General features: G+C 41.1%; 3 protein-coding genes across 6 annotated transcripts in view; 1 reads left to right on the top strand and 2 right to left on the bottom strand.

Moving 5' to 3' along the window:
• LOC131262145 (uncharacterized) overlaps positions 1-16,123 on the bottom strand; it is a 31,605-nt gene extending 15,482 nt beyond the window's left edge. Inside the window, exons 1-2 of one of the 4 annotated variants that reach the window (XM_058264070.1) lie at positions 16,049-16,123; positions 14,698-14,951 (exon numbers count right to left, since the gene is read on the bottom strand). The gene's annotated coding sequence lies outside the window, so the exon portion shown is untranslated. Of the gene's footprint in view, positions 1-14,697; positions 14,957-16,048 lie in introns of all 4 variants that reach the window. The other 3 variants (XM_058264069.1, XM_058264072.1, XM_058264073.1) reach the window with 3 other exon arrangements.
• A 2,105-nt stretch (positions 16,124-18,228) lies between these two features.
• LOC131263944 (uncharacterized) lies at positions 18,229-20,483 on the top strand. The gene is made up of 4 exons (XM_058266230.1): positions 18,229-19,030; positions 20,034-20,094; positions 20,173-20,259; positions 20,344-20,483. Exons 1-4 carry the CDS (start codon positions 18,968-18,970, stop codon positions 20,454-20,456), a joined length of 324 nt encoding a protein of 107 aa, XP_058122213.1. The 5' UTR covers positions 18,229-18,967; the 3' UTR covers positions 20,457-20,483.
• Positions 20,484-20,531: 48 nt separating this feature from the next.
• Positions 20,532-23,178, bottom strand: LOC131267471 (peptidylprolyl isomerase domain and WD repeat-containing protein 1). The gene is made up of 7 exons (XM_058270358.1): positions 22,890-23,178; positions 22,435-22,822; positions 21,727-22,366; positions 21,555-21,664; positions 21,358-21,476; positions 20,801-21,141; positions 20,532-20,723 (listed from the first exon to the last, which is right to left on the bottom strand). The coding sequence occupies exons 1-7, from the start codon at positions 23,083-23,085 to the stop codon at positions 20,580-20,582; spliced, it is 1,938 nt and encodes a 645-aa protein (XP_058126341.1). The 5' UTR covers positions 23,086-23,178; the 3' UTR covers positions 20,532-20,579.
• Positions 23,179-25,555: the final 2,377 nt, after the last annotated feature.

The following is a 25,555-nucleotide window of genomic DNA, read 5'->3' as shown; positions in this document are numbered from 1 at the left end:
TTCGATAGTTTAGTAAGTAAGTAACTTATACGAACTCTTTTACACAACAAATCAGTTGACTGCCTTGTAAACTTAAACCGTGCGGTTGATTGATTGAAGAATTTATCTCACAACAAGCCAGTATGGTGATACCCGACAGTATAAAGATGCCCTTAAAACCATAAAATTTTAAAATCTTAAAATAAAGGAAGGTGCGAAACAAAAATCTTAAAATAAAGGAAGGTGCGGTTCCGAAATGCTCAACAGTCACTTCACAACCAGTAAAACTATCGCAATCCACAACCATTAACGATGACTTGTCTAAAAATGGGCCTACCAGTTGAAGCAATGGAATGTGTTTAAACTCCAAAGACCATAAGAGCGAGCATTCAAAAATCAACAAAAATGTGGAATACTTCTTCTGCATTAAAAACACATTTTTGGTGACATTAAATATTTGTATGTATCCTGCATGTGGGGTTTCGATATATAAAATATGAAAATTATTTAAATCGTTTCTCGAGATGGCAAAGTTGAATTTGTCCAATTGCATTCCCGTTCTTTACCGGTGTTCGTTCCATTGCGTAAAATTGCATTTCTCATCCACGCGAACCGGCAAAATATTGCCATCGTTTCAAACGCAGAATCCAAGCCTGCCCTCGTCACATACATTCCGAGCGGCTGCTGGGTACAAAACCGCCACAAACTGCCGTGCCACATCCCTCTTTTGCGCAAGCATATGCTACGGGGCTGTAACTACAATAACAATAACAATAAAATATGTTTCGCTGGCCGTTGAAATAAAATTATGAATATATTAATTATAATTATTAATTATGCATGTGAAATTTTAATGTTTTCATTAAACAGAATCACTGCGCTCGGTGCGCAGCAGAAAGTTGGTCGCCACAAATGGACCAAGCGCCAGTGGACCGAAACAGGACCTCCCTCACCCATTCCCCCGGCCTTTCGTGGTTGATGACTTGCGTCGCTGAACCGGGACTCGAATTCACTTTGATGCACGCCAAGGGCTTGCCAAGGGGCAGAGGACCGGAGCGGTAAACGGAATGGGCTCATTTCGCGCAATCCTACAATATGGCTGTACATTTCCGCTTCCGTCAGCTCGGACAAACGGCAAGCTCTGCCCACCGGTGTGGCCGGGACATACTTTTCCCAGCGCTTTTACTTTCATCCCCGCCAGCCAGTTGGCACTCTCTTCCCCAATCTACCCCCGCCAGTCGCTCTGGAAAATCACCAAACGCGGGTGAATCGCTTTACTGTTGTGCTTCGATGTCATATAATTGCAGCGTCCGCAAGAAATATATGGGAAAGCATGAATTAAACGAACGAAAATGCAGGAAAAACGGGCGCCCCGATTAACCGGAGGCCAGTCGCCGAATCGAAATTGTCGCACAATTTTCCGATTTTCAGCCTCAAGGACACTGCACGAGGGGAATGGAAGGAAGCGGACTGGTTGGGGGGTGGGACGGTTGTTAGTGATGTATATTTTAAAATGTCCGTAGCGGAAATTACCTGTGCTGGCAGGAGGGCACGCGCAATCCCGGTGGCCACTCGAAAATAAAGAAAATTCTGGCCTTATAAATTTAAACGGTTGACACGGAAAGGATGAGGAAAATGTTTAAACAAATGTGGAAAATAAACTTCAATAACAAAGTATTCATAACCGAAACACGCAGTTTCAACGATACCAAGTGGTTGGAATAGAAAGCGATTTGTTCATTTGAATAAACATAAAAATAAACTTTTTATTGTTGAAGTCGGTTTGATTTCCACAGATTTATAAAAATTTTATTTACAATTTTTTAAATTTAAAAATATTACAATACAACAACACTCGTAATAGATTAAAAATTAACAAAACCAAAAAATTTAAAATATTTTGGAAATCATACGGTTCTGCATAAGCTTGTTTACTTGCTTAATAATAATAATAATAATAATAATAGCTATAGACATACAGGATAGCATAGTACATAGCTACATATATACATAAACGATGTAAATGTACGTTTCATTCGATTCTAGAATAAATATTCAGTTTTATTAAAATGTCATTAAGAGAATTGTCGATTGTTAATTCGATGAATAATATCACATTTATGTGAGATGTTTTCACTCGTATAGCCAACAATGCTAATCAAAACGTTTACTTTGTTCGTTAACGATTTATTCTTTGCGAACCATTCGACAAAACTGGCTCTTTATGTTCCAGGAACATTAATAATTTGAGTTCAAAGATACATGCTCATTACTAGCAACGGCTCTGCCAATTTGTTTATGAGATTATACAAGAGAGAATCTGAATCATTTGAGATGGAAACAAATGAGGGATGCTTAGAAAAACATTTTATTCAATTTCCTGTCAAAAACTATATTCAAAACAGTGACGTACAGTACATTTTTTTTTGTTTAGCGTGAAAAACCCGACGGTTATCATCAAACAAACTGGAGGTGGCCGTAATGCAGGAAGAACACGCGGAAATCACGATAATTCGCGCATTATTTGCCACGCATTAAGCTGCTGATGTAGTTTTAATTGAATTACAGTTTTTTTTCTTGCTTAAACATCAGCACACTTAAATCGGGAAAAACCCTTCTCAACGTTAGCGATTTGTTAAATCGAAAGCTATTTCAGCACAACACAAACACATTCAGCCGCAGGATGCAAATGAATGGCTGCACATAAAAGGACAAAAACATCCCAGCGAACAGCCTCAAGGGCTAGCGGCGCGAACCGAACCTATTGTACACGAATCACTTCACCGATCGGTTTGTTTGATTTGGTACTCCCGCGCCAAGGAGGGTATGCATTTGAAATGAAGCATCGATTTCCGATGCGCTGGGCCGCCCGTTCGGATAAAACATTTAAATTTACTCCCGAAACGGCGAGCAACGGCCTAGCGGAAGCAATTGGAGTGATTGTTTTCCATCGAACGCAACATAAATTGGACGCATCGGTACCGGACGCGCATAAAATACACTCATTGAAACTAGCGCTACTCAACTGAAGTTGATAAACAACCGGCGTGGCCTATTTTCGCTAAATCGGTACCTCAACGGACACTTGACGCGGGTTGCACGATTTTTCTGCATTTGAAATCGATTAGAGTCCCGCTGGAGCATGTTAAAATTCAAAGTTTTTTATTTTTACTAAATTTATTAAACATTATAACTTGTTCCGATGTGCACAAGAAAAGGGATTACGAAACACATTTTTTTAAACCGAGTTATATAATTATACAAACTATACATACTAGTAGTACTTCCCTGTCAACTGTATTGAGTGAAATACAGGAGGTTACCCTAACTAAACCTATTTGACTATTTTTGTTAAACTTATTCAAAAGTAGAAATAAACCTTATAAAACTGAAAACGATAAAATTAAAAGCCACCCAGTGACTAAATTACATGCGCAGTAGCCAGTATTCCATTTTATTATTTGTTTGATTTGAAGTTATAGTACGAATAAAATTATTGGTAAATCATAAATATTAAACGTTTATTGCCACAAATGTTCGAAGCATCAACATTAAATTTTACAACCAGTTTCAATGTGGATGAAATTGAAAGTAAGCAGGAGCAGAAACATTTGACGCGGCAATAAAAACATTAAAAACTAATCTTCCCTTGGGAAAAACGAACGATCGCAGTTGTTTAAACACCGATGCTTCGATCAATTGATAACCTTCTCGGGAGCGTTTGAAATATCTTCCCCGCGTCGTTCGCAGTGCCGGCGCTTTTCTGCTGGGGGTCCCAAATGAGTGACCGACGGACAGCACCATCACAAACGAAGTTGGGAGGTGGTGAGAAAAATACCATTCAACGAAAAACAACAACAGACTATACGGTCCATGGGAAAACCCACCCCTGCCCCGATCGTGACGATGCGGGGAGTCGATCTTGAACTTGGATCCGTTGTTTCCGGTTTTGTTCGGTGAGGCTCCGCAAAATGTCATGTATATATGTGCGTGTGTGTGTACCTTATTGTGTACCACAGTGGGGTTTAGCCTTTAGAGATGGTTGAGATTTGTACCACTTCCGTGCTGGAAGGCACGTGGAACAAATACAAATTAAGTCTATCGGTTCCGGACGTAAGTTGGCCAACAGTAAGCTGTGAGTAAAGGGACCATTCCTAGAGTAGAAGTGACGAATCACGTGCTGCGGAGCGTAAATTGAAAATACAACATAGTAAGACAAATCTGTTTACAATCTGGCAGACGATAATTACACATTCTTACTCAACAAACACTATCTATCGTCTGGTGAGTGTTTTGATATTTATAATGTTCAAACTTACTATTAAAGATAATTTCTAAAATCTATTGCTTTATTGTAAAAACCCGAGACATGTTGAAGAAAACTACAATCGTTTAGTGTTGTAGAAAACTTGTGTTTAAACTAACTACATTTGGCAGAAACGTGATCCAGCTTGAACAATATTCATGTCAGTCAGTCAGATTGTAACATCGGAATAGTGGAGTTCCAACAGTTCATTCACTTTCGTAGGCACCATTTTCGGTGCGGTAACAATTGGGCCAAACCGCACACACCAATTGCGACCGTGACATCACGTTGGCTTTCTTCAAATTCCGATGCCTTATATAGCCAACCAATACCGACAGCTCGCGATACACGATTCTCCGTCGTTCTTCGGTGCAGTCGGTTGCAACGCCAATAGTTCGGGCGGTTTATGCTCACCGCAAATGATCGCGAATTTTGATGGCCGCCAAAGGCAAAACGAGCTGGAAAGCTGGTGTTGCTAGTTGTTTAATGTTGCCAATCCGTGCCATACGCCCTGAGGCATACTTTTCGTGTTCGTTTGTCAGTATAAAGCCGCGGATCACATGGACTGTAGCCAAAAACGACCCGCATACGTTACCTTGAAGGAGGCCAACAGCGCTTGGCAATGCCACTTCTATGACATCGGTATGGTGCGTAGGTATGATTGAACATCCCTCCCGACATCCCCTCCCCACCTCGACCAAGGGTGACTTTAATCATCGTTGAAGTTGACTTGAACCAACTTGAGAAGCAACAAATCACATCGCCGATACACAGTGATGTATGTTTGAAGAGTATGCCGAACGTAGCGTACTTCAATCTCCAATCTGCCAAGCCTTAAAATGGAGAAGACAAACTGGAACTTTTGCGCAAAGTAAAAGAGAATTAACATGTCTCGTCTACAATGTAGGAGTGGCGATAATTATTCACCGAAAAAGTCATAAACCTGCGTTTATCGCGTGGTGATGATTCGCGGTCGTCTAGACAAAAAAAAAAACGAACTCAAGCAGAGGTGGGAAAAAGAAACGCAAATTAGAAGCGAGCTATTTTGAGCGACTCTCCCGGAATGGAATGGCAGTTTTTTGCAATACTTCTCAAGAATTATTTGGCGCAAATACTTGACAGACTGAATGGTTTTAACTAAACAACTTTGGGTATTTCTATTTTTCTTCGCTTAGTCTATCGAAGTTTATCTTATCGAAGAAACATATTTTTTATCTTATCAACGTAGATACGAATGTTTTATTTAAGTCAGAAAGCGTACCTTGAAAACATGCCGAAACGTTTCAGGCAATTACAATATCAAAATTTTCCATTGACATGGAATATTTTACAGAATAAGCACCGTTTAGTTTTGAGAAGTTTAGATCTGTATATTCCAGTTTCATATTCTTTCGACAACCGCCTTTATTATGTTGCAACTGATGATAGAGAGTAAGTTTCCAGGAAAAAATGTTTACATATGCAATAGTTTTGACATCTATGTATTGTCTAAAAAAACGATGTTCTTGGTTTTTGAATTTCCTAACTTTAAACAACTCCTAACGTGGTGTATAAAGCTACTGTCAAACCCCCTAAGAGCATAGACAATATAAAAGTCGGTTGTTAACGATAACCATTCAGAAAATAGCTCATTTAGCTTAGATTTATCGCAAAATAATATGGGATATCAAATGGCATAAACTGATTCACAGAATCAACATAATGCACAAAAGTAAAACAGAATATTGGAATTAAGGAAAAACCTTAATCCAAAAATGAAAATAAAGCAATATTGGATAGTAAATCTATAGTTCAATATTGAAATTGTTTGGTGTAAAATTATTTAAAAACTACCAATTTCAAATGATCGGATGAACTGGTAGCAAAAGGCCGCAATAAAAACCTGTAACGACTCCAACCATTTGGAGGCCACGAAAGCAAACAACCAAACGAGATATAGCTCTGATCTAGCTCAGATGTCGCCTTCTTTAATGGATCGTTCGCAAGCATAATTGACACTCCCGAGTAAGACCGGAGTTGGGGGGGACGAGCTGGTGCTAAATCTGGTTTTCGACCACTGGCTGAAACACTCACTCACACCCTTGCCAAATTGCCCAATCGCACGGAACGCTACAAACGGCTGCGAGTCGTGGAGCTGGTGTGCCAAATTTGTGTTGTTTTCTGGTGCGAACGATTTATTTCCTCATCCGATACTTTGCAAATTCTCCCCGTCAATGGGCCAACGTGGAGCAAATTGCTCCGAAACAAATGGCGCACTCGATTGAGCGTTGAAGAAGTTTCATAATTATTGGCAAGTTCGAACAACTACTCTGGCTTTACGTTTGATGGGGCTTTGAGAACGTGAAATTCTGTTTGTAAAATTCACGACTCGTGGAATGTTTAATTGATTTGGAGGAATGCAAATTTCTCCTAAGAACCAAAACCAGAGCTGAAATTTCCTTTTTTCCTGAGAACTCATTGCCATCTATTGGGTAATCAATCATGCACTTCCCAAGAGAGACAGTTTGACATTCGCTGAATAAGATTTTTTCCCATGTATATATTTTAACGATCTTTAATTTGCCAAGATTTGGACAAAATTTCTAATTCATGTTTGAAAATTTCCCATCTAATTTTAGGCAAAAATAGAGCATTCAAGAAAACAATAAACAACACACTAAACCCTTATGCATATAACATGTCGAGCGAGTGGAGAGCTAGAGATGAAAATTCCATTTCGATCAACACCATCGAAGCGCGCGACGAGACAATAAATGGAAACAAATGATCATTGATTCAGAATTTATTCGTGTTATAGAAATTTAAATTTATGCTCTAGCGCTCGTATTTATGTTTCATTTGCACAATGCAAGCTGACTGGACGCTGCGCCCTCCCTCCCGGTTGATTTCCGTTGGCCAACCAGCGTTCGTAAATGCGGATCATTCCTGGCGCTTTCCCTGTGCCTGTGTTCTCTACCCGGACGAAGGGTTCGGATTTCCTTTCTCGTCCGGATAACGCATCCTTCTCAGAGCGAACGCGTTTTCCTAACCCCTTTCCGCAGTGTGTACGTTTGCCAACGCTAACAAAACCGACTAGTGCTTTATCAAAATCGATTCCAAAACCGGCCGGCATGCCCGACCCACACCCACCGAGCTGTTCGGTAGCTCGTTTGCATAGAAACGATTTTTCTCCGGTGCGATTGAATTTATCGGAAAATTCATTCCACACCGAGCGGCCAACAAAAACGATCGCTCGAGTCCGGATGCGGCTGTGGAGCAAAATATGTTATTTCCAGGCAGAAAGGGTTTATTCATTACTACGAATATGTTCTGCTTTTTGTTTTTAATCTAGTAATTTCAAATATTTTCCCTTAGTTTGCCTTTCATTAGCCATCGAATCGAAACGCTCGATGAATACCGATTGAGCTCTAATTTAGCACCCCAGGCCGAGCAGTGCGCAGCGTAATCCCACCGGGCGTCGCTGGCATTTGGTGGGATAATGTTTATAACGATGGAATGCACCACCCACGAGCCTACGGGGAGCATTATCGCAATGAAAATTTTGCACGGCGGGAAAATGACAACGTGCTGCGGGAAACCGGAGGAGGCCCAAGGCCGGGCAGAATTATTCAACAAAATAACGCAACAGCATTCCGCACCCGCGGGTTGATGAAAAATCCAAATCTATGTGACGCAATCGCGATTGCGTATGCATAACCTGGCCCATCCCGGGCCCGAAAACAAAAGACAAAAAACATACGGCAGAAACCAGGCAAGCCAGTGGAAAATAATGCTGCCTGGAAAGCGACGCAAATAGGCTGCACACTTTTTTTTCTAATCCACCAAAATCGAAACATCGGATAAATAACCACCATATTCATACGCGTGATTGATATGTTTTTCCTCGTGGGGGACAATTTATTCCGGGTAAAGTGGACTATTTATCCGTGAGACCGATAAAAACGAGCGCCGGTCTGGGAAGGGTGGTGAGATTTAATACAGTTGTGTAGTTTAATGGAAAACAAAAAAGGGAAGGTTTTTAAAAAAAAGTGATTGTTTTTAAACATATACTTTAGAAGAGGGTTTGTATTTTAAAACTGTATGGGAGACAATTTTAGACTAAAAAGAAAAACTGAATCAGATCATGAACTTCGTTTAGCTGCGCCTTCAAGTAATCACAACTTGATCATAATTCAAAGTTGTCAAAGAAAGTGGTAATTTCGTAAAAATTATTACACATATTTTGATTTTATGTTTTGCCATACAAACCAGCGAAGGTATACTATTTTTTATTGTTCCAAATACCAACCTTGCAAATGTTAGTGTTTGAAAACATGAATATTATGAATGAAAAAAAATAAAAATTGCTTCTTTTATTTTAAAATTCTTTTTCAAAACATTTAGATCGAATATCTTGCATGATCGTGTAAAAAATGGTGATCACACAATGATTAATATTTCAAACAAATTAACAACTAATGCCACGTACGGTCATTTGTCGTCATCATCGAAAGCAACAAAACCAAACAGCGATAAAAAATATATAAAAATCATTTATACTTCCTCAACGAAGTTGAAAAAACCACGCATTTCCACTAAACTGTAAATAACTTACGTACGTAAATAAATAACGTACCATACAGTACCAAGTGAACCAGCAAAGCGATGCTGACAAACCCTGGCGTGTGCACGCACGACGTACGTTTTTATCAGCGTGTCAACCCAATCTGACTTTTGATAGAAAATGTTCCAACCGGAAATAGACATAGGTGCAATATTTTTTTCATTTCGTCTTTGCAACTATGGTTGCTAAAAGCGGTGATAATTTCCGCGGGTGTTAGTAACGAAATGATGTGTTGGGGCGATTAAAAAAAGTCACATAATGACTGCATTGATTTTCACGGATGCTGCACACTGCAGGAGGAAATTATAAAAAATAAATTGACGCAAAGTTGCTCCACCTCGCTCTGCACACTCGAACCCACTCTCCCGGATGTATTTGGTGACTATTTTTTTATTTTTGTTTTTGTTCATAAACACGTTTCGCGCGATCTGTTCGGTTTGCGGCGGGGTTAAATTGGGCGTTGCCGGAGTGTTTTAGTAAACAGTGGCGTTTGCCCTAGACACGCTCATAATAACGATGGCCTTCATGAAAGCACCGTATGCAAACATATTTCTTCTTTAGTGCATCGAACAGTGCGTTTTGAAATAACTCTTGTTTTTTGTTTACTATTTTAAGGTACAAAACATCGGCATTTTTGTTTGGCTTTAAGTTTTCTAAACACTTAACAGTTTGATTTTCAGTTGCTACTGGGCATGGATATAACAGTATCTTTTTTTAAACTATGCAATAAAATTCAAACGTGCGAGTAAAACGTGATATCTAGATAACGGTGTGGGTGCCAGTTGCATAATACGAACATATGTTACGATTCTGATTAAAATACAATGTTGGACTCCTGAACAGCCAGGCCAATTATTCACACTCCAAATTAACACCCGCCGACAAACCACCCATGGTAGTCGGTAAAAATCGTTTCAAAAATCCATTTCATAATCCAGTGTTGTCCAGTGATCCGCTCGGCCATCAATTCTCGTTAATATGAATATCTACGAGTTCCCACTATCACCAGAAGTCCGGCGATATTTGTGCCTTCGGGTGCGATATATCACCCATGCATTTGACCCCGCCATTGTTTTTTCCCCGTAGCCAACCATATTTCAAACCCGTCGTTAGCAACAGTTCGCCCGAATCAGCATTTTTGGCGTTCTGGTCCTCTGGTTTGACGATAAATTAATTTTACAGTAGCATAGATCATCATGGCATCAAGAACGCCGTCGTATGTAGTGTTATTTCATTTAAATTCGCCGCTTTCGCCTTGATGCTAGAAATGATATGATGATAACGATAACACATCTTTCAATATTATTTTATATTGCCCAATTTCATAGGCTTGTGAAATGTAAACAATTTTATTCAATCAATGACCAATCAATTAAATCTTTGATTTATGTATCTACATATCATCCACATGCACAATCACGCATACATAACACAGTAGTCTCTAGGCTTTCGAGTTCCCTTCAACCAACTAACTGCCACGGTCATTGTTTATGAATTAGTCCAGCACCTTTTACCGCCCGGCTGACGAACCGGTTGATGATTTAAAAGCAGATTGATTAATTTCTCCACCACGTGCTACACCGCGTGCTATGCTGGCGGAGGACGGTCTGTCGTCATCGTCACCGTCGTCGTTAACAAATCATTTAGTGCTCGGCCAATCGTGACGTTCACGGTCACGAATGCCACATAAACCCCACTCGCGCACACACACACAGCCCAGCACACCGCCAACCGTGGCAATCGTCTTCAGGCAACAACATCACCGCAGCACACGCTTTTTTTCTTCCCTTTCTACATGGCGGTTAGCTTCGAGCGCTCATGGCTGGACATGATAATTGCCAAATGGAGACGCAATTGCTTCACTTGGCATTTGCGATGTGCGCAAACCGTTGGCCTCAACCAACGATAAGATTGACTGCAAGCATTAAAATGAGCAGGAAATCTCTATTAATTTTATGGGTTGGTTTGCAAGAATAAAAAATATATTTTTGTCCAACTTCAAACTCACAACCTTCCGTTGAGATAAGTTTTAAAGCAGTAAAATGAAATGAAATTGAGTTTTAAAATAATGGTTTAAATGAAATTCAATAAAAAAGCGGTTCCTTAAATCTGAAACATTCAGCTCCCAATCGAAAATATTTAAATTTAGATCGAAACTTATGCTACGAAAGCGGAAATTGTTGCCGCAGTGTTGGTTTACATTATTAAATTCAGCTTCCATTTTAATATGCACCCGAAGAAAGTACGGTTCACCGTGCATGTTTTGTCGTGCACACTGCAGATTTAATTTCTCACCATTCGTCAGTTCGGTTGTCGGAGCGACCGACAAATGCACCAACCTAGTAGGCGAAGGCGGTACGCTGCTTGGCTGCTTCGTCAAAGCGAAATTCAATCGTGCACCGGAAAGTTGAATTTCCTCACGCACCCTTCCCAGCAGCGCGAGTGCCAAATACGATGCAAATGCAATTACGCTTCCCCGGGGACAAGGACCTTATTTCTAGAAGCGAAACTGTTCCAGCACGTCCGTGGAAATTGATTTGCAGTTGGTTCAATAATAACGGTGCGGAACTGAGGCAAAATTTCGATTCTAAAAACAAAATCAATCGATTGCAATGGAGGAAAAAACGGGGGCGCGAAAGGAAAAAAAACAGGTGCCGCGAAAAGCTGAAGGTTCTTTATGAATAATTTCATTTTTCCCTACATAGCTAGAACAAAACATTATATCGCAATATTTGAAGAAGCAAAAAACAAAAACAAAATTTGAAAAATAAGTTTAATGAAATTACCAAATTTTCATGTGTTTTCTCGTCATGATGAAAACAAACAGATATTTCTAACCCTCTCCAAACTGAAACTTTTTTATTGAACGCACTCGGAGCTAATTTTCATTGTTGATGGACCTCATGAATTACTTTACATCGGTGAATGGCGGTGAAGAATAGACAAATGCACAGATGTTTTTCATGCAGTTTCTAAATCAAGCAAATATAAATCATGTGGCTGCATATGGCTTAAAAAGAAAATTGCAAATAATTAGCCCCCATAAAGTGTTGTACAGTAAAGCAATCCAACGTTTGTCGCCACGTTAGTAATAGTTAAAAGTTTGTCTTTTCAGCGAATATCCCGAATATTATCGAATATTAGTTTTGCTATTTTCCAGTAGAAAAATCCTGGGCGAAACAAAAATCTGGATATCAATGCAGATTCAACAGTTCCATTCCAACAGTCCATTCCGTTTTGTGTCTCAGTCTATGCTAATGTGAAAATGTCGTGTGGTTTCCCTTCTTTAAACCAGCCATGTGACGAGTGATAGCTTTTCCCTATGTCAAAGCACCCATTTTAGTAGAAATCCTGTCACATACCCTCGATTCAATCCCCACGCACTAACACGCTCCATAGAATACCCCTTTACTTCTCATTAGTACAGAGACCATTACGCAGACCGATGTACCGATGGCGGGACGATTGTGTAATTATTTATAAATTTTGTGACTTCCGCCAGTAGAAATATCATCAACTTCGCGTTCCTCGCCGGACGGTAAAACCCGAGGTGGGGTTCGATGGTGGTTGATTCCCATTGGACACCCGTGCGGTTTTCAGCGAGTGCAGACGTAGGGGGGTAGTGGGAGGCCTAAACGTGGGTGATGCGACAGAAACGCATCCATTTTCCATCCACCGGTGCGGTCCGGTGGAATATGTCAATTCTGGTGTCCGGTGTGCTAATGTGGGGTTGCGGTCGCTGACGGGTTGCATTTAGGAATTTAGCCACATTTGGTCGCGTTGTTGGAGATTCATGCTTTTTTTCAACACCAAAAACGAAGCGGGCGGCGCGAGGTGCGCTGCGGGATCGCATTGGAGGAAGGTAGGAAGGAAGGGAAAAAGGTTTCCCCATCCAATCAATGTGATACTCCATGCTTTTCTACATATACCGCACTGTTGCGATTAGTGATATCGTTTTCCGTGTTTGTTGATTCGTTGCAACGTTGCACTAATGCAATACGAGAGATTTGCATTGAAATGCGTTCAATTAAAATGTTATCGGTGAACTGATTCTAGTAATATAGTTTTGAACCGCACAGAGCCATTAGAGGATATTATCGTTATAAAAAGGTGCCATATCATTTTTTCATTTAAATGAAGCTCTTTAACGGATCGTAAAAAAATGGTTGTGTTATTACAGGAAAACAACATTTTTACAAAAGTATTCGCCATAAAACTCTAGAAACAAAGTTTTCGAATTGAATCGAAAGCGTTAAGTCACTTATAAGGTGTCAAAAATGTAAAGAATATTTGCAATCACTTACTGTGCGATTCGCAAAAGAGGATAAGTTCTACTAGTATAAGTGAAAATTATCAAAAAATAAGACCAATTATTTCGAAACGAAAACACACTAACAAAAATCACAAATCTACTCTAATTAGTCATCGCAAGTAAAACCACTTATGAGTCATCAAAAACGTAAATAATTTTTGCAATCACTCACTGTTTGTTCTTAGCACAGCCTATGTTGATGATAAGCAAGATTTAATGTGGCAGAATGCTTCTAGTTTTTACTGCTATTCTTGTGCCAACAAACCTTTCCGCCGAGCTGAGCAACTGTAGAGCAAATAAAGTGTTTTACGAATTATAATGCGCACTAGCTAAAGCCGAACGTAAGTATTCAAGCCAACAGAATTAATTTTATTAGAAATTTCGCAACTGAACAGAAAACATTAACATCGACTTTATTGTTCGTAAATTGAACTTTACCACTTCGCACACGGGGAAAAAACTTCTTATCTTAAATTTGAAAAAATAAAGTATCAGAAACGCAAAACTCTTTCCAAAACAAATATTTTCAAATGAAAAATTATTCTGAAATCCACGATTGTGCACTCAAAACAATAAAAACGGTTTATTCAGTACATGGCATACTTTCTCTTCGTAACGGTGCATTTTGCATCGGCCCGTAAGAATGGTCTAAAAATAAAGAAAACTACTAGCATCCAACACAAGAACAATAAACCGTCACCACAGTACCTCGCCAAGATTAATGTTTACATTCGTTCCTGGCATGTTATACCATTTCTTAATTCATCACATCAAGCATGTGGAAAAAATTCAATAAATTAGGAACGAAATTTGTAATGTTAAAACAATTATTCCTTGTATAAATTAATAACATAAACGTAAATTATTTTATTCTGCTTGGGCCTGCACATCGTTGCGATTTGAACTGGATGCGATATTGCATCATTCCCATAGTGATTACAAAATGAACTGAATCGTTGCTTAATGTAGTAAGGGGTATGATTTAGAGAATGCTTCGAAAAGAAAGAAAAAAAACTATACAACCATGTACGCCACAACGACCTACTTGACGAACAATTTTCCCACACGTACAGCGCGCTTTACTTCGATTCATCCGTTTCAAACGTAACGATAATTACAGATCGGTTATTCCATCCTCGGCCAGAAAGATGGCAATGCGTGAATCACAAACCCTGAGTAGACATGATGATGCGTTGTCATCGCGACCCGTTCGAGCAATCGTGGAGTAGAGGTACAGGTTGTACAGGCCTGCTACTGTTTTGCTGTCGCGTTTTTGCCACCGTTGACGCAATAGATCAGCTGAGTGAAGCGATCAATCGCGCAATCGATCGATAGATCAAAACCGTACGCACTGGTTAGATGGGTGGTTTTCTCTGTTCCCTTGTGGCTAAAGCAAACCTGGGTGTTATTTATACACCCTTCATCAAACCCCGTGCAACCTAACCTCGAGCCGTTAAGGACCGTGCAAGTGCATTAAAGGGAGAAGAACGTTCATACCTGTTATCGAGACGGCCTTCCCCGTCTGTTGGTTGTCTGTCGATGACTGGGGGGGGTTGAACTATCCGCTGGTGATGATGGTGGTAGAATTTATTTAACACACCGACTGTGTAATGATGTGAATCAATTTACACTGCACTAAACTGTGTCATATATTTTTGTTTTCTTGCCTTCACTTGGTCGCTAATGCATGGCGACAGAGAATCCCTTCGGAATTCGCGTTTATTTTATTCCTATGGACACTTGTGCAAACACTGTACTGACAGGGATGTAAAGATATGGATGCAAACAATCGATCAGCATCTTGAACGACTGAAGGGAATGCCCAATTACACACCCATAGTGGAGATATCCTTTCACCTCCCTTCAGTCGTTGCTGTAGAGATCGATATAAAAAATATTTTTTTGCATTTCACTAAAAAATACATTACATTTCACCCACTCTCATGCACACACATACTTTCGCCGCATAACTACCCACAAGCAAATATAAACACAGTCCCCCCCACAGGAGGGACATTCCTTTGACCAGCGTGTCCTCAAGGTGGGGGGAAAGCTTTCTCTTCCGCTGTTTTGGCCATGTTGTTTGACCCGAAATGCCTACTCCGGTGTCCGGTTTATCTTTCAAGCCCGGGTTGACAGGGCTTCGCGGGGCGCACGGGTAGAAAGGAACACATAAAACGGCGACGGCCCACGTGTGCTAGTGTGACCGGGACGTTTATCAAAATCGAACCGCACAGGCGCGAAAGATACGCATACACGCGAACGCATCGCCGCGCACGGTACGATATATTGTGGGAATGCAAACAAAATGGTGCGCCCGTGGAAGAAATGATGCTAGATGGAAAGAAAAGGGCACGGATACGGCCGCAGAGGGAGGGAGAGGGAACGATAAACACAGGTAGACAAGATCGCAACGGAACAAGTGACGTTTGCAGATACTCCGGGAAGCACACGGAACAAAACACTGCACTGGCGCTCGCCGGCGCTAGCCAGATCTCGACTGGAGGGATCGAAACAATAGATCGATCACGTACAACCGCTTATCTACAGCCGCACTGTGCAACCCTCCCCCATTTGTTAGACACTGGGATGATAATGGCACGACACGCTGCCCTGCTGCTGCCCTCTTCCCGGACACACTCCACGTTTCCTCGGTGTTTCCCCCTGCGACACAAGGCAGCGACACGATATCACCAATCTCGCACCGATGTGTCAACGTTGCTGGCAGAGCTTTTTTCGTTTCTTTGGTCACGCGGGCCTCGCCGTTGTTTGTTCGACTAGCACCAATATTGGGGTTCCATCCGCATTATGCCAAAAGAAAACATCTACACGCGAAACGGGCGCTTACATGAAATTCTAACACACCACCAGCGAGATCGGTCCAATCGCAAGCGCAAACCGAAGACCTGCGGAGCTGTCGAGCACCGGAGCAACACTGAGCGGCGCAGTGTTGTCAGATCGACGCGCGCGCGACCGCCGCGCTGTTCGCGAAAACCGCGAGAAGAGCAGCAACATCCGAGAGCAGGTGCGCGAGAAAGATCGCGTGCGATCGAGCCGCTGCGAGGAGCGATTTTATTCGCCAGCGATCGCTTCCTTTTTTTATTGTCCTAAAGTTACACCAATCTCTCGGGGTAAGTTGATTTGAAGAGGACATTTTTCTGAGAGGAAGTAATTGCAGTCTCATGTTGTGGACCAATGCATTGATCACATGCCATGCTGTTCGCAACTTCCGAGCGAAAGAGAGCTCGCTCTGGAGTCACGTTTTCTTACACTGTTGATCGTGAATCCGCGACATATCAAATTATGCTACGCTAAGTATGATCAGCAACAATAGCAGGAAGAAAATGTTCGCTTTATTACGTTTGCTGGAAAAGCCACAGCATTTGATATTAGAACAAATTATGAAAAACAGGCTCATTGTTGAGTATTGTTGTAACGGGTTTAATTTGTTTAAAACTGCTAGCATTTTTTTTAAATCACCAATTTTCCAATTAATCCATAATTCAACCAGTTCACCTACTAATTTTCGCTGAACCTAACCTTCATATTTCAAATTAAAACCTGCTTAAATGATTTAACTAATTTCATATACTCCTTCTGTAATCATTCAAAGCTTTATACGACTAATTTAATTTTAACGCTCTTACATTGCGCTACATTAGTTTGCGATTGTAGTATCAAACAGTTAAATTTCCATTTAATGCAATTTATACAAAAATAACATTGTATTTTTCAAATAACTGTGAAAATTACATTTGCCCAAAATAAAAAACTTAACACCAACAAGACAACGTAGCGTCACTTATGTTTTATTCTTTCCACAGATTTACACGAAAACATACTGTACTTTTTAAGGGACGATGTGGGTTATCTAGCTACGAAAGGGAGTTTTTTTTTTGGTTTGGGAAAGGAAAACATTAATTGATTCGTATTTTTCCACATTTTCTCCTAACACGACTCCTCCCTTGATTCCATCAGCTGGCACAATTAGTTAAATAAAATGTAGCATCTCACACAATATTTTAACTTTCAGCCGCGTTACGAGCTCATTATTTAAAGTTTTGAAAAATTATAATTTTATTTCTAATCTAATTGTACACAGTTGTTAAAACCTTGCTACAATGAACTTCTTCTTCTTCTTGGCGCAACGACCTCTTGGTCATGCCTGCCCGTTAAGGGCTTACGAGACGTACGTGGATAGTCAGTCCTCTCGTACAGGGGAGGGTCCGGTCCGGGGGTTGGGATTCGAAGCCACGCCGTCGAGGTGGTGAGAACCGGCGCTCATGGGCCGATTTTCTAACCGGCGCTACCGCTCGGCTGTTGCGGACCCTCACAATGAAGTATGAAATCTTATTTTTATTTATCTTACAGCTGTAGCAAACCCAGCGGTACCCAATCAACCACTCCTTTCCGCAATCGTTCACATCGCAACGCATCAAGTGGCATCCTGTCGAGAGTCAATGGTGCAAAATTAATCCCGACACTTCAGCCCACAAATCGGACGTTAATGGCCGCGGTACTCGTGCGTTGGGTCGAGTGCTTCGGTGCGGAATGTTGCACCGAGTTTCGAGCGAGGTGCAAGTAATTGAAGCAAGGTAGATGTTTTCGTGACCAGCACCGCTAAGGTGTACGTCGAACGTAGGAGTAACAATGCCGGGCGAAACGATGAACTGCCCTAACGCATGGCACCAAGGGCCATCGAGTAATGGCGGAATCTTATCAGCATGGCCCATTGAAGAGGAAATGACCAAAAATAAGTCGACTATTTCGCTCATAAAGGCTAGCAAGGTACACCACATACTGCTTTCATAGCTGCGTTCGTGTTGGAAAACCATACTGTATTATCTATTTCGAACGTTTGATAAGGAAGAATTGCCTTTTTTTGTCTTTAACTACTAGCTGGTGGTAGTGGATATTCTATCGATCGACAACTTCCACTTGGCCAATCTGAACAATCGCAGAAACGAGCGCAACAGGAAGAACCGCACAGTGTTAGCTCCATCAGGTTTAGCTTTAGACGCAGTATTACTGAGACTCGGCTCGCGTTAACGTTTGTTCAACCGATTGTAGTGCATGTGCAACAGTTGAATAAGATTGCAGTGAATTTCAGTTAAAGTTTAATTGCTTTGTTAATCACGCCTACCGTACCACATTGCTCCACTTTTGATTGCTAAAAGTTGCAAACATTCAAAGCAAAATAATTATCAAAAACACCACGAGCGAAAACCTTGTAGCATCGGAACCGAAACAACGTCCATACGGACAACCAAAAAGAAGATATTACGCATCGACATTTTTATCACGCAATTTTATGTGTGTGTCCCACGTCCGGAAATAGTTCACACTGGATGCTGGTAGCACAAATATCCCGCTTAATTGTGGCATTCGTTGGGATGGGTTAATATTTGAGCAAAAATCGGTTTGATCTGAAAAAAAAAATCTGCAAAAAGGACGAAGTGACGAGAAAAGTAAAAAAAAGGGAACAAAAAAAAACCCATGGACAACAAACAGTTCGATTGATGCTGAAACGGACGGACGCGCAAAAATAAACCGCTACAAAACCGATATCACCGTCATCATGTGCGTCTACCACGCTGGATAACTGGGCATAATTGAAACCGTTTTCACCCGTATTGAATAGCCAATTAGCATCCGACGGGGTTGTTTTTACCTTCACCTTGGTGTAAAATAGGCGCGGTTGTCTGTTGAGAGGCATTTTCGATTTTATTTATTTGCGCAACCGTTAGACACTAGTGCATCCTGCAACATGTCCTGGGTGTTTCATCTGATGTGGATGTTCATGGTGGTAATGCTGTTCTTTGTCGTGCTGGTAAGTTGACGGAAATCTCAAAACGTTCGCTGAAGTGGCCACTTGCACCACCGGTTGCAATGCGATTGAGAACGGAGAGATAACCTTATCGGGTTGGTGAATGTGCAAACATATTCATCGAATCAATAACTGATCCAAGTAAATAGAACTTTATATAACTTTTCCAAGATAAAGAAAAGTATGTTCGATAAAATGAACAAACAAAAACGAATTGCTTCTTTTCTATCCTAATATTTTTCTTTTAATATTTAGGCTCTAATATTGAAGCTATTATAATTTAATATTCAAGGTTTTATATTTTTCTGTACTACGAGAAGCAAGCAATTTCCGACAAAAATTTAAGAAAGCTGCGATGTAGAACAATTATTGCGGTATTAATTTTTGGTTCCGTTTGAAACCAGTTATTTATACCTGATGACTCGACAAATTGCCATTGTTTAATTCAAATGTTATTATCACTTGATTCGGCTGGCTAACATTTTGTTTTATTTTCGCGAATCATGCCGCTATTTGCAAAGCACCCTCACTACAATGTTTGTTGATACGTTTGTCTTTCTTAAGCGTTGATAAACGCACAGTGCTACAAACAATCATTTTTCTATCCTCAGCCATGCATTATTTCTAGTTAATGAAATTTTTACCTTTCCATCTTTTCGTTGAAGTGGAAATAACACATCCCTTATCTGTCCCACTTATCGAATTCCACTTTGTTCTGCCAACCAAGAAACTAGGTCCAAAAACTAAGCGCAATCGTTGTAACGATGCGCAACTTTTCGACTCATTTCTAGAAACTTCTGTTCAATCAGATGGTTTGTTAAAACGGAGGTATTTTGTGTTTCCGGAAAATTATTCAAAAAATTTCATATGGTATGGGATAAGTTCAAACATTAACGATTTCAAATAAAAAAAAGACAAGTAGATATTGTCTGCATAACATCAATTTCCCAGCTCCTGCTTGATATCGTCTTTCTATTATTTACACTAACTTGTCATCTTTTTCCAGCGGCGAATATACTACTTCGGACTAGCAGTTAACCGACCTGGCGATCCATCATCATCAGCCCGTAGGAATAATTTTCAATGCCTAATATTGGAAAACAATACAGTGTAGGAATGTATTGTTACAATTTTATTTCTTACAGCCTCATCGCAACGTTTCGCGGTGTTCACCATCTACCAGGGCGATCAACGAGCACAGGCATCGTCCGAGCGGAGTCAACCTCCGGAATGTAAGAAAAAAAACACATAGGAATGGACGATCATATTGAAGAAACAATTTGATATTTTGTTTCATTTTTTCCTTTTTTCTAAAGATACGGAACCACCTCCTCCCCCGAAGTACGATGAAGTGATAAAGTCCCCGGATCTATACCAAAAACCACCACCTTATTCACCACCCGCACCACTTCCCCAGCAAACCACGTAGAAACATTTTTGTTAAACACTTTTCCCAAAATATGTAGATTAAATTAAACGTTATTTGAGTCATCTTTTAATCCTGACCACACGTTGTGAATTCTTTATTGGGCACTTTACCTTTACAATTCCCCTACGATAGGTTGATTGAGATGATGCGAATCTCATCGTACGGTTTGTCGGTTTTGGGGTTGGTTTTCGCGTTGCATATATTCTGCACTACCTCCATGCCCTTGTGCACTCTTCCGAAAACGGTGTGTTTGTTGTCCAACCAAGGCTGTGAAGGTAACGGAGAAATGATGATAAACCAGTGTCATAGACCCGCCCGATCCGAAACCCATTCCCAATACCTACCGTCGGCAGAACGGTGATAAAGAATTGGCTGCCATTCGTGTTCGGTCCCGCGTTGGCCATGCTGATCGTGTACGGCCGATCGTGCTTGAGCGTCGAGCAGAATTCGTCCTTAAACTCCCCGCCCCAAATCGACTGACCGCCGGTACCGGTACCGGTCGGGTCGCCGGTCTGTATCATGAAGCCCTTGATCACTCGATGGAATAGGTGCCCATTGTAGTAGCCGTTCTTGCTGTGGACGCAGAAATTTTCCACCGTTTTGGGACACTCTTTGCCGAACAGACGCATATGAATGTCCCCCATCGTGGTGTGCAGTACAGCGTTTTCGTAGATCTTTTGAACTCCTGCAGGCAATAGAAATAAAAATGTCAAATAAGCATCATAATTCATATATAAAATCGAACGTAGTGTTGACGTGCGTGTGCATGATTGGATACCAATATATTCTATCTAATTTACCTTCTCCTGGTAACCGATATGAGTGCGGGGCGAAACAAATAATCGCATTTTAAATATCAAAAACCTGTGGAAATTTTACTCGAAAACACGCAATCACTTACCTTGCCCTTCGGTGACGGAAATAATGTCCTCCTTGGACGGTTTCTCGTTGAACACGTCACGTTCCATGTCCTGCAAGTCGGACGGCAACCGTCGCGTGTAGAGATAGAATCGTTGTTTCCTTTACGATGATCAAAGAGAATTATTTTCGATAACGCTATTCAAATTGATTTCAAAATTGCAATAATGCAATACTTACTTGTACGCTGTGCAGAACAGCGTGGGATCGTTTGGGGTGGATTGTGCAGCTTTATTGTCCGATGCCTCTTGTTCGAGGGTTGTTGCCGCTTTGGAAAATTTTACTTTACCCTACAAATTGGAGACAAAAAATCAGCGATTTCAAACGTTGGCTAACTGACCCGGCAACTTACCTGGAACAATGCCAGATTCAATGGTCGTAAATTGTCGTTTTTACCAATGATTTTTGCACACCGGTTCGTGTCGATGTTAACCAGCTTGATTCCTAGCATCGTCGGGTACATGACAAAGTGGCCGCTATAGTCGAACACTACGTTTGTATTCGCAAACGCATCCGACTTCTCCAGATCGCGCTCGTTCGCCATCCGCCGTCCAAACTCCATGTTCGAAAGCGTTTGTGACAGCTGCTGGCTTTCACTGTACCGTGCCAAGCTTTCGTCGTACACACGCAACAGCTTCCCGCTCAGAAAGCCGAACACGCGTACCTGACGGTCGGTGGAAATGGTGGCGAACTTCTTACCATCCGGCGAGAAGCTTAACGATGTCACGATCGTTTTGTTCTTCGCAAACTCGTACAGGCTGGTGTCGAGCTTCGAGTCGAAGTGGACGAGCTTGGTGGGGAATTTAAAATCGTGTCGCGGCCCGTACCAGTACTCCAGAATACCCGCTTTATCGATCGAAACGGTCACCTCGAAGGTGGAGTTGTAGCGCATCATCACCACCGGTTTGGTGTGCAGTTTTTCGAGCGTATACAGTGGAGTGTTTGTTCCGTTGCCAGAGTAAACTCTAATGACAGGCGAATCTTGATCCGCTCTGTAACATAAAAGAAGCAAAAATGTTAGAATGGTCTGTATCAAATATCTTAAACATAGTTTCCTTACACTGCCAAATAACTCAACACATCGCCCATGCCGTGGATCCACTCGACCCGATACGGCACGTACTCCAGCTTGATCATGTTGATCATATCGAAGTTGATCACATCGAACACTTTGATGCTCTTGTCTACCGACGCCGTGCACAGGAACGTTCCCGCGCAATTCACAGCCAGACAGACGATTGGGGCGAGATGACTGCGGAAATGCTTCACGAATTCAATACCCAGCTCCATCTTTTTCCAAAATTTAACATGACCGTCTACACTGACCGTCACGATGAATTCCGATTTCGTCACCACCAGGTGAGTGATGGTGTCCCGGTGCATAAACGATTTCTCGTAGCACTCTGAATCCGGCAGGCTTTCGATGTACAATTTTTCAAACTGCAACACTACAAACGATAGGAAGGCAAATGAATCTTTTCCCATTCATGCCGATGTCTGCAAATGTATATATACCTTTTTTCTTCTTGGGTAGCGCGGCTGCCGACGGCAAAGGGCCAATCCATCCGTCGTCATCGCCGTCCTCGTCGTCTTCCTTGCTCTCTTCAGGTGACGCCGGCCGAGTGGCCTTCTCCTTTGGCTCACCATTCTGTTCCTCAGCATCCGGTTCACTGGTCCGTCTTTTTCGACGGGATTTTTCTTTATCACTCATGGCACAGGATGCTTATTATATTTAGCGCCCAATTCAACGACTTTGGAAAGTTATTTCACGAACGAAACAGCAAGTGTTGAGCGACTTTCTACCAAGTTAAGAAACCGAATGTAAACAAATTAGTGTTGGCAGGATTCGGAAGATTCAAAGATTCAATACCTAGACAGATTCCAAAGATTCGAATCCCAGCTGACGGATTCTAAAGATTTAATTCGAATGAGGACTCGATTCAGATTTGATTTCTTTGGCTTGATTTGATTCGATTCTCACTTGCTCCGGAACTATTTGAATTTAATGTTAGTCGAATTAGTCAAGTAACGAGTCGATCTAGAGACAATGTGATTGATTTCAGTTAACTCAAATCGGACACTGGATAGAATGGATTGGACATAGATTAAGTTTTTTGTGCGATTTGCAAGTCAGGCTCTAGTAAAATTCTTGGAACCTATTTTTGACAAAAAATACAATAGAATGTCGATTATCCGAGGTGTTCTACTCAATCCAACCCATTTAGCTCACTGCTAAAACTTTCACTCTCCATTGATCATCTTCTTGTGGCAGTGTTAAATACAAAAATAGCTATGACCTGCGAAGTACATCGTTTCCTTACGTTAATAGATGTTCATAATCAACAGAACTGCTTACAGCGGTGAATCTCACAATGGAAGTGTGTGACCGACATTGGTTGGTTTACATCGTCTCGATGTCGCGACTGTTCCTTGGATTGGGATTCGAACTCGTAGATCCGAATCTCAAAATGGAGTTGGGTCGAAAGATTCGAATCCCAGTAAGGATTCAGTTTCCTCATCACTAAAACAAATGTCCATTGACGTTTCGCAGTTCTGACGTTTTGCTGCATGAGTTTGATATTTGGCGGATTTTATATTTGGCGGATTTTATATTTTCGAAACAACTTATTAGTTCCAGTCGGGCGTTGCATCAGAGCGGATGGTTAGCAATGCACGAGGTTCCTGAAATAGTTAGCCGAAAAGTAAGGTTATCTACGGTACGACCGCGTGGTGGCGCCGAACTGGAGCTCAAGTCAGAGAAATCCTAGCCGACGCACAGCTTGTGCTGTTTGAGTAATCAAGCGGATCACGAGTTTCGTGCGGTCTGACAAACGGAAGAAATATTCCTTTCGTGACGGCGGGTGAACAGCCACAATTTGACTGCTCACTAGCGTGGTTGGTTAGCAGTGTTCCTGGCCGCATGGTGGCAGTCAAAATGTGACGCCTACAGAAAATCAGGACATACGGCCTTTAGTTGCCAGTCCTTAACCAATAGAGGTCTATGTCTCCAAGTTAGCTTGCGAAGGCCCAGGAAGCTGGATTCAATTGCCGTACTGGAGTAAATCCTCGCCGAAGAGAAGAAGAAGAAGAAGAAGAAACAACTTATTATGAATTTCGAATATTTAAATGTGGTGGCGATCAGACCCCAATACCGAAGTTATCAAATAATACAGGCGTTATACAGGCAATATTACACTGCTTGAACTACTACTACTAATCTTTCGTTTCGACAAGAATTTTAGCGTATCTTTCCTTATTATCCCGTTGCAACCATCGTGAGTTTTTAGTTAAACTCTCTAACAACACAAGCTTCATATTTCGTAGCTACGAATGAAAACTCTCTAAAGTAAAAAGCAGGAAAAACTATTTTCCCAACATTTGTCTTCTATTTGTCATGTAAAATTGTATAGTTCTTCCAAGCCTTTAAAAATTTGAACAATTATGATACCACTGTCGAAATGCTTCATGATATTCAAGCCTATTCATACTTCTACAAAAATATATCATGCACAAAGTTGAAGTAACTATAGCTACTATATACGTTTTTTGTCATTTGTTTTTATAGTCAGAAATAGATGTTATAAACGCACTGTCACGTCAAAAGCGTTCTCTTTTGAGGCGTCCCGCAAGTATAAAGAGAATTGTTTTACACTTCTTTTCAGAAGTCGGTTTACGCCGTAAGCGGTAAGAAGAGCGGGCAGTTCTGAAGAGAATTCTTTTACCCCAAAATAACGTCAAAATTTCTCGTTGGGAACTGCTTATACCAACGCCGGATAGCGAACAAAGATACAAAGCACTTTTCTTTGTCGAGGCGGATACGAAACTGTGAAAGGGTTTATTCAGCCGACACATCAACAGACGGTGAAGTGCAAATGAATAAAGACGGGCACAATTAGCTTTCGTTTATGAACACCACACTTTTTCATCATAAATATACAATTTTTTTTTAATTCAAATACTGGGCGAGTTGGCAACATTTCTCAGTTTACAAGCAGCTCGCGTACAATAAAGAAACGTTTCGTTTAGCTTCTCTCGTTGAACACAAAACAGCGTCACAAGAAAATGCGTTCCGTTACTGTTATATCAGGTAATACAACCATTTTTAATTTTCCTATATATGAACTCAACGTTCAAAAGATTAATGAACCAAATGTTTTAAAGTTAAAAAATACAATCGATTG

The sequence above is a fragment of the Anopheles coustani genome, chromosome 2, assembly GCF_943734705.1.
Source record: "Anopheles coustani chromosome 2, idAnoCousDA_361_x.2, whole genome shotgun sequence".
NCBI classification, from domain to species: Eukaryota; Metazoa; Arthropoda; class Insecta; order Diptera; family Culicidae; genus Anopheles; species Anopheles coustani.
The sequence above is the reverse complement of the archived record's forward strand: the minus strand, read 5'-3'. Positions and strand labels throughout refer to the sequence as shown.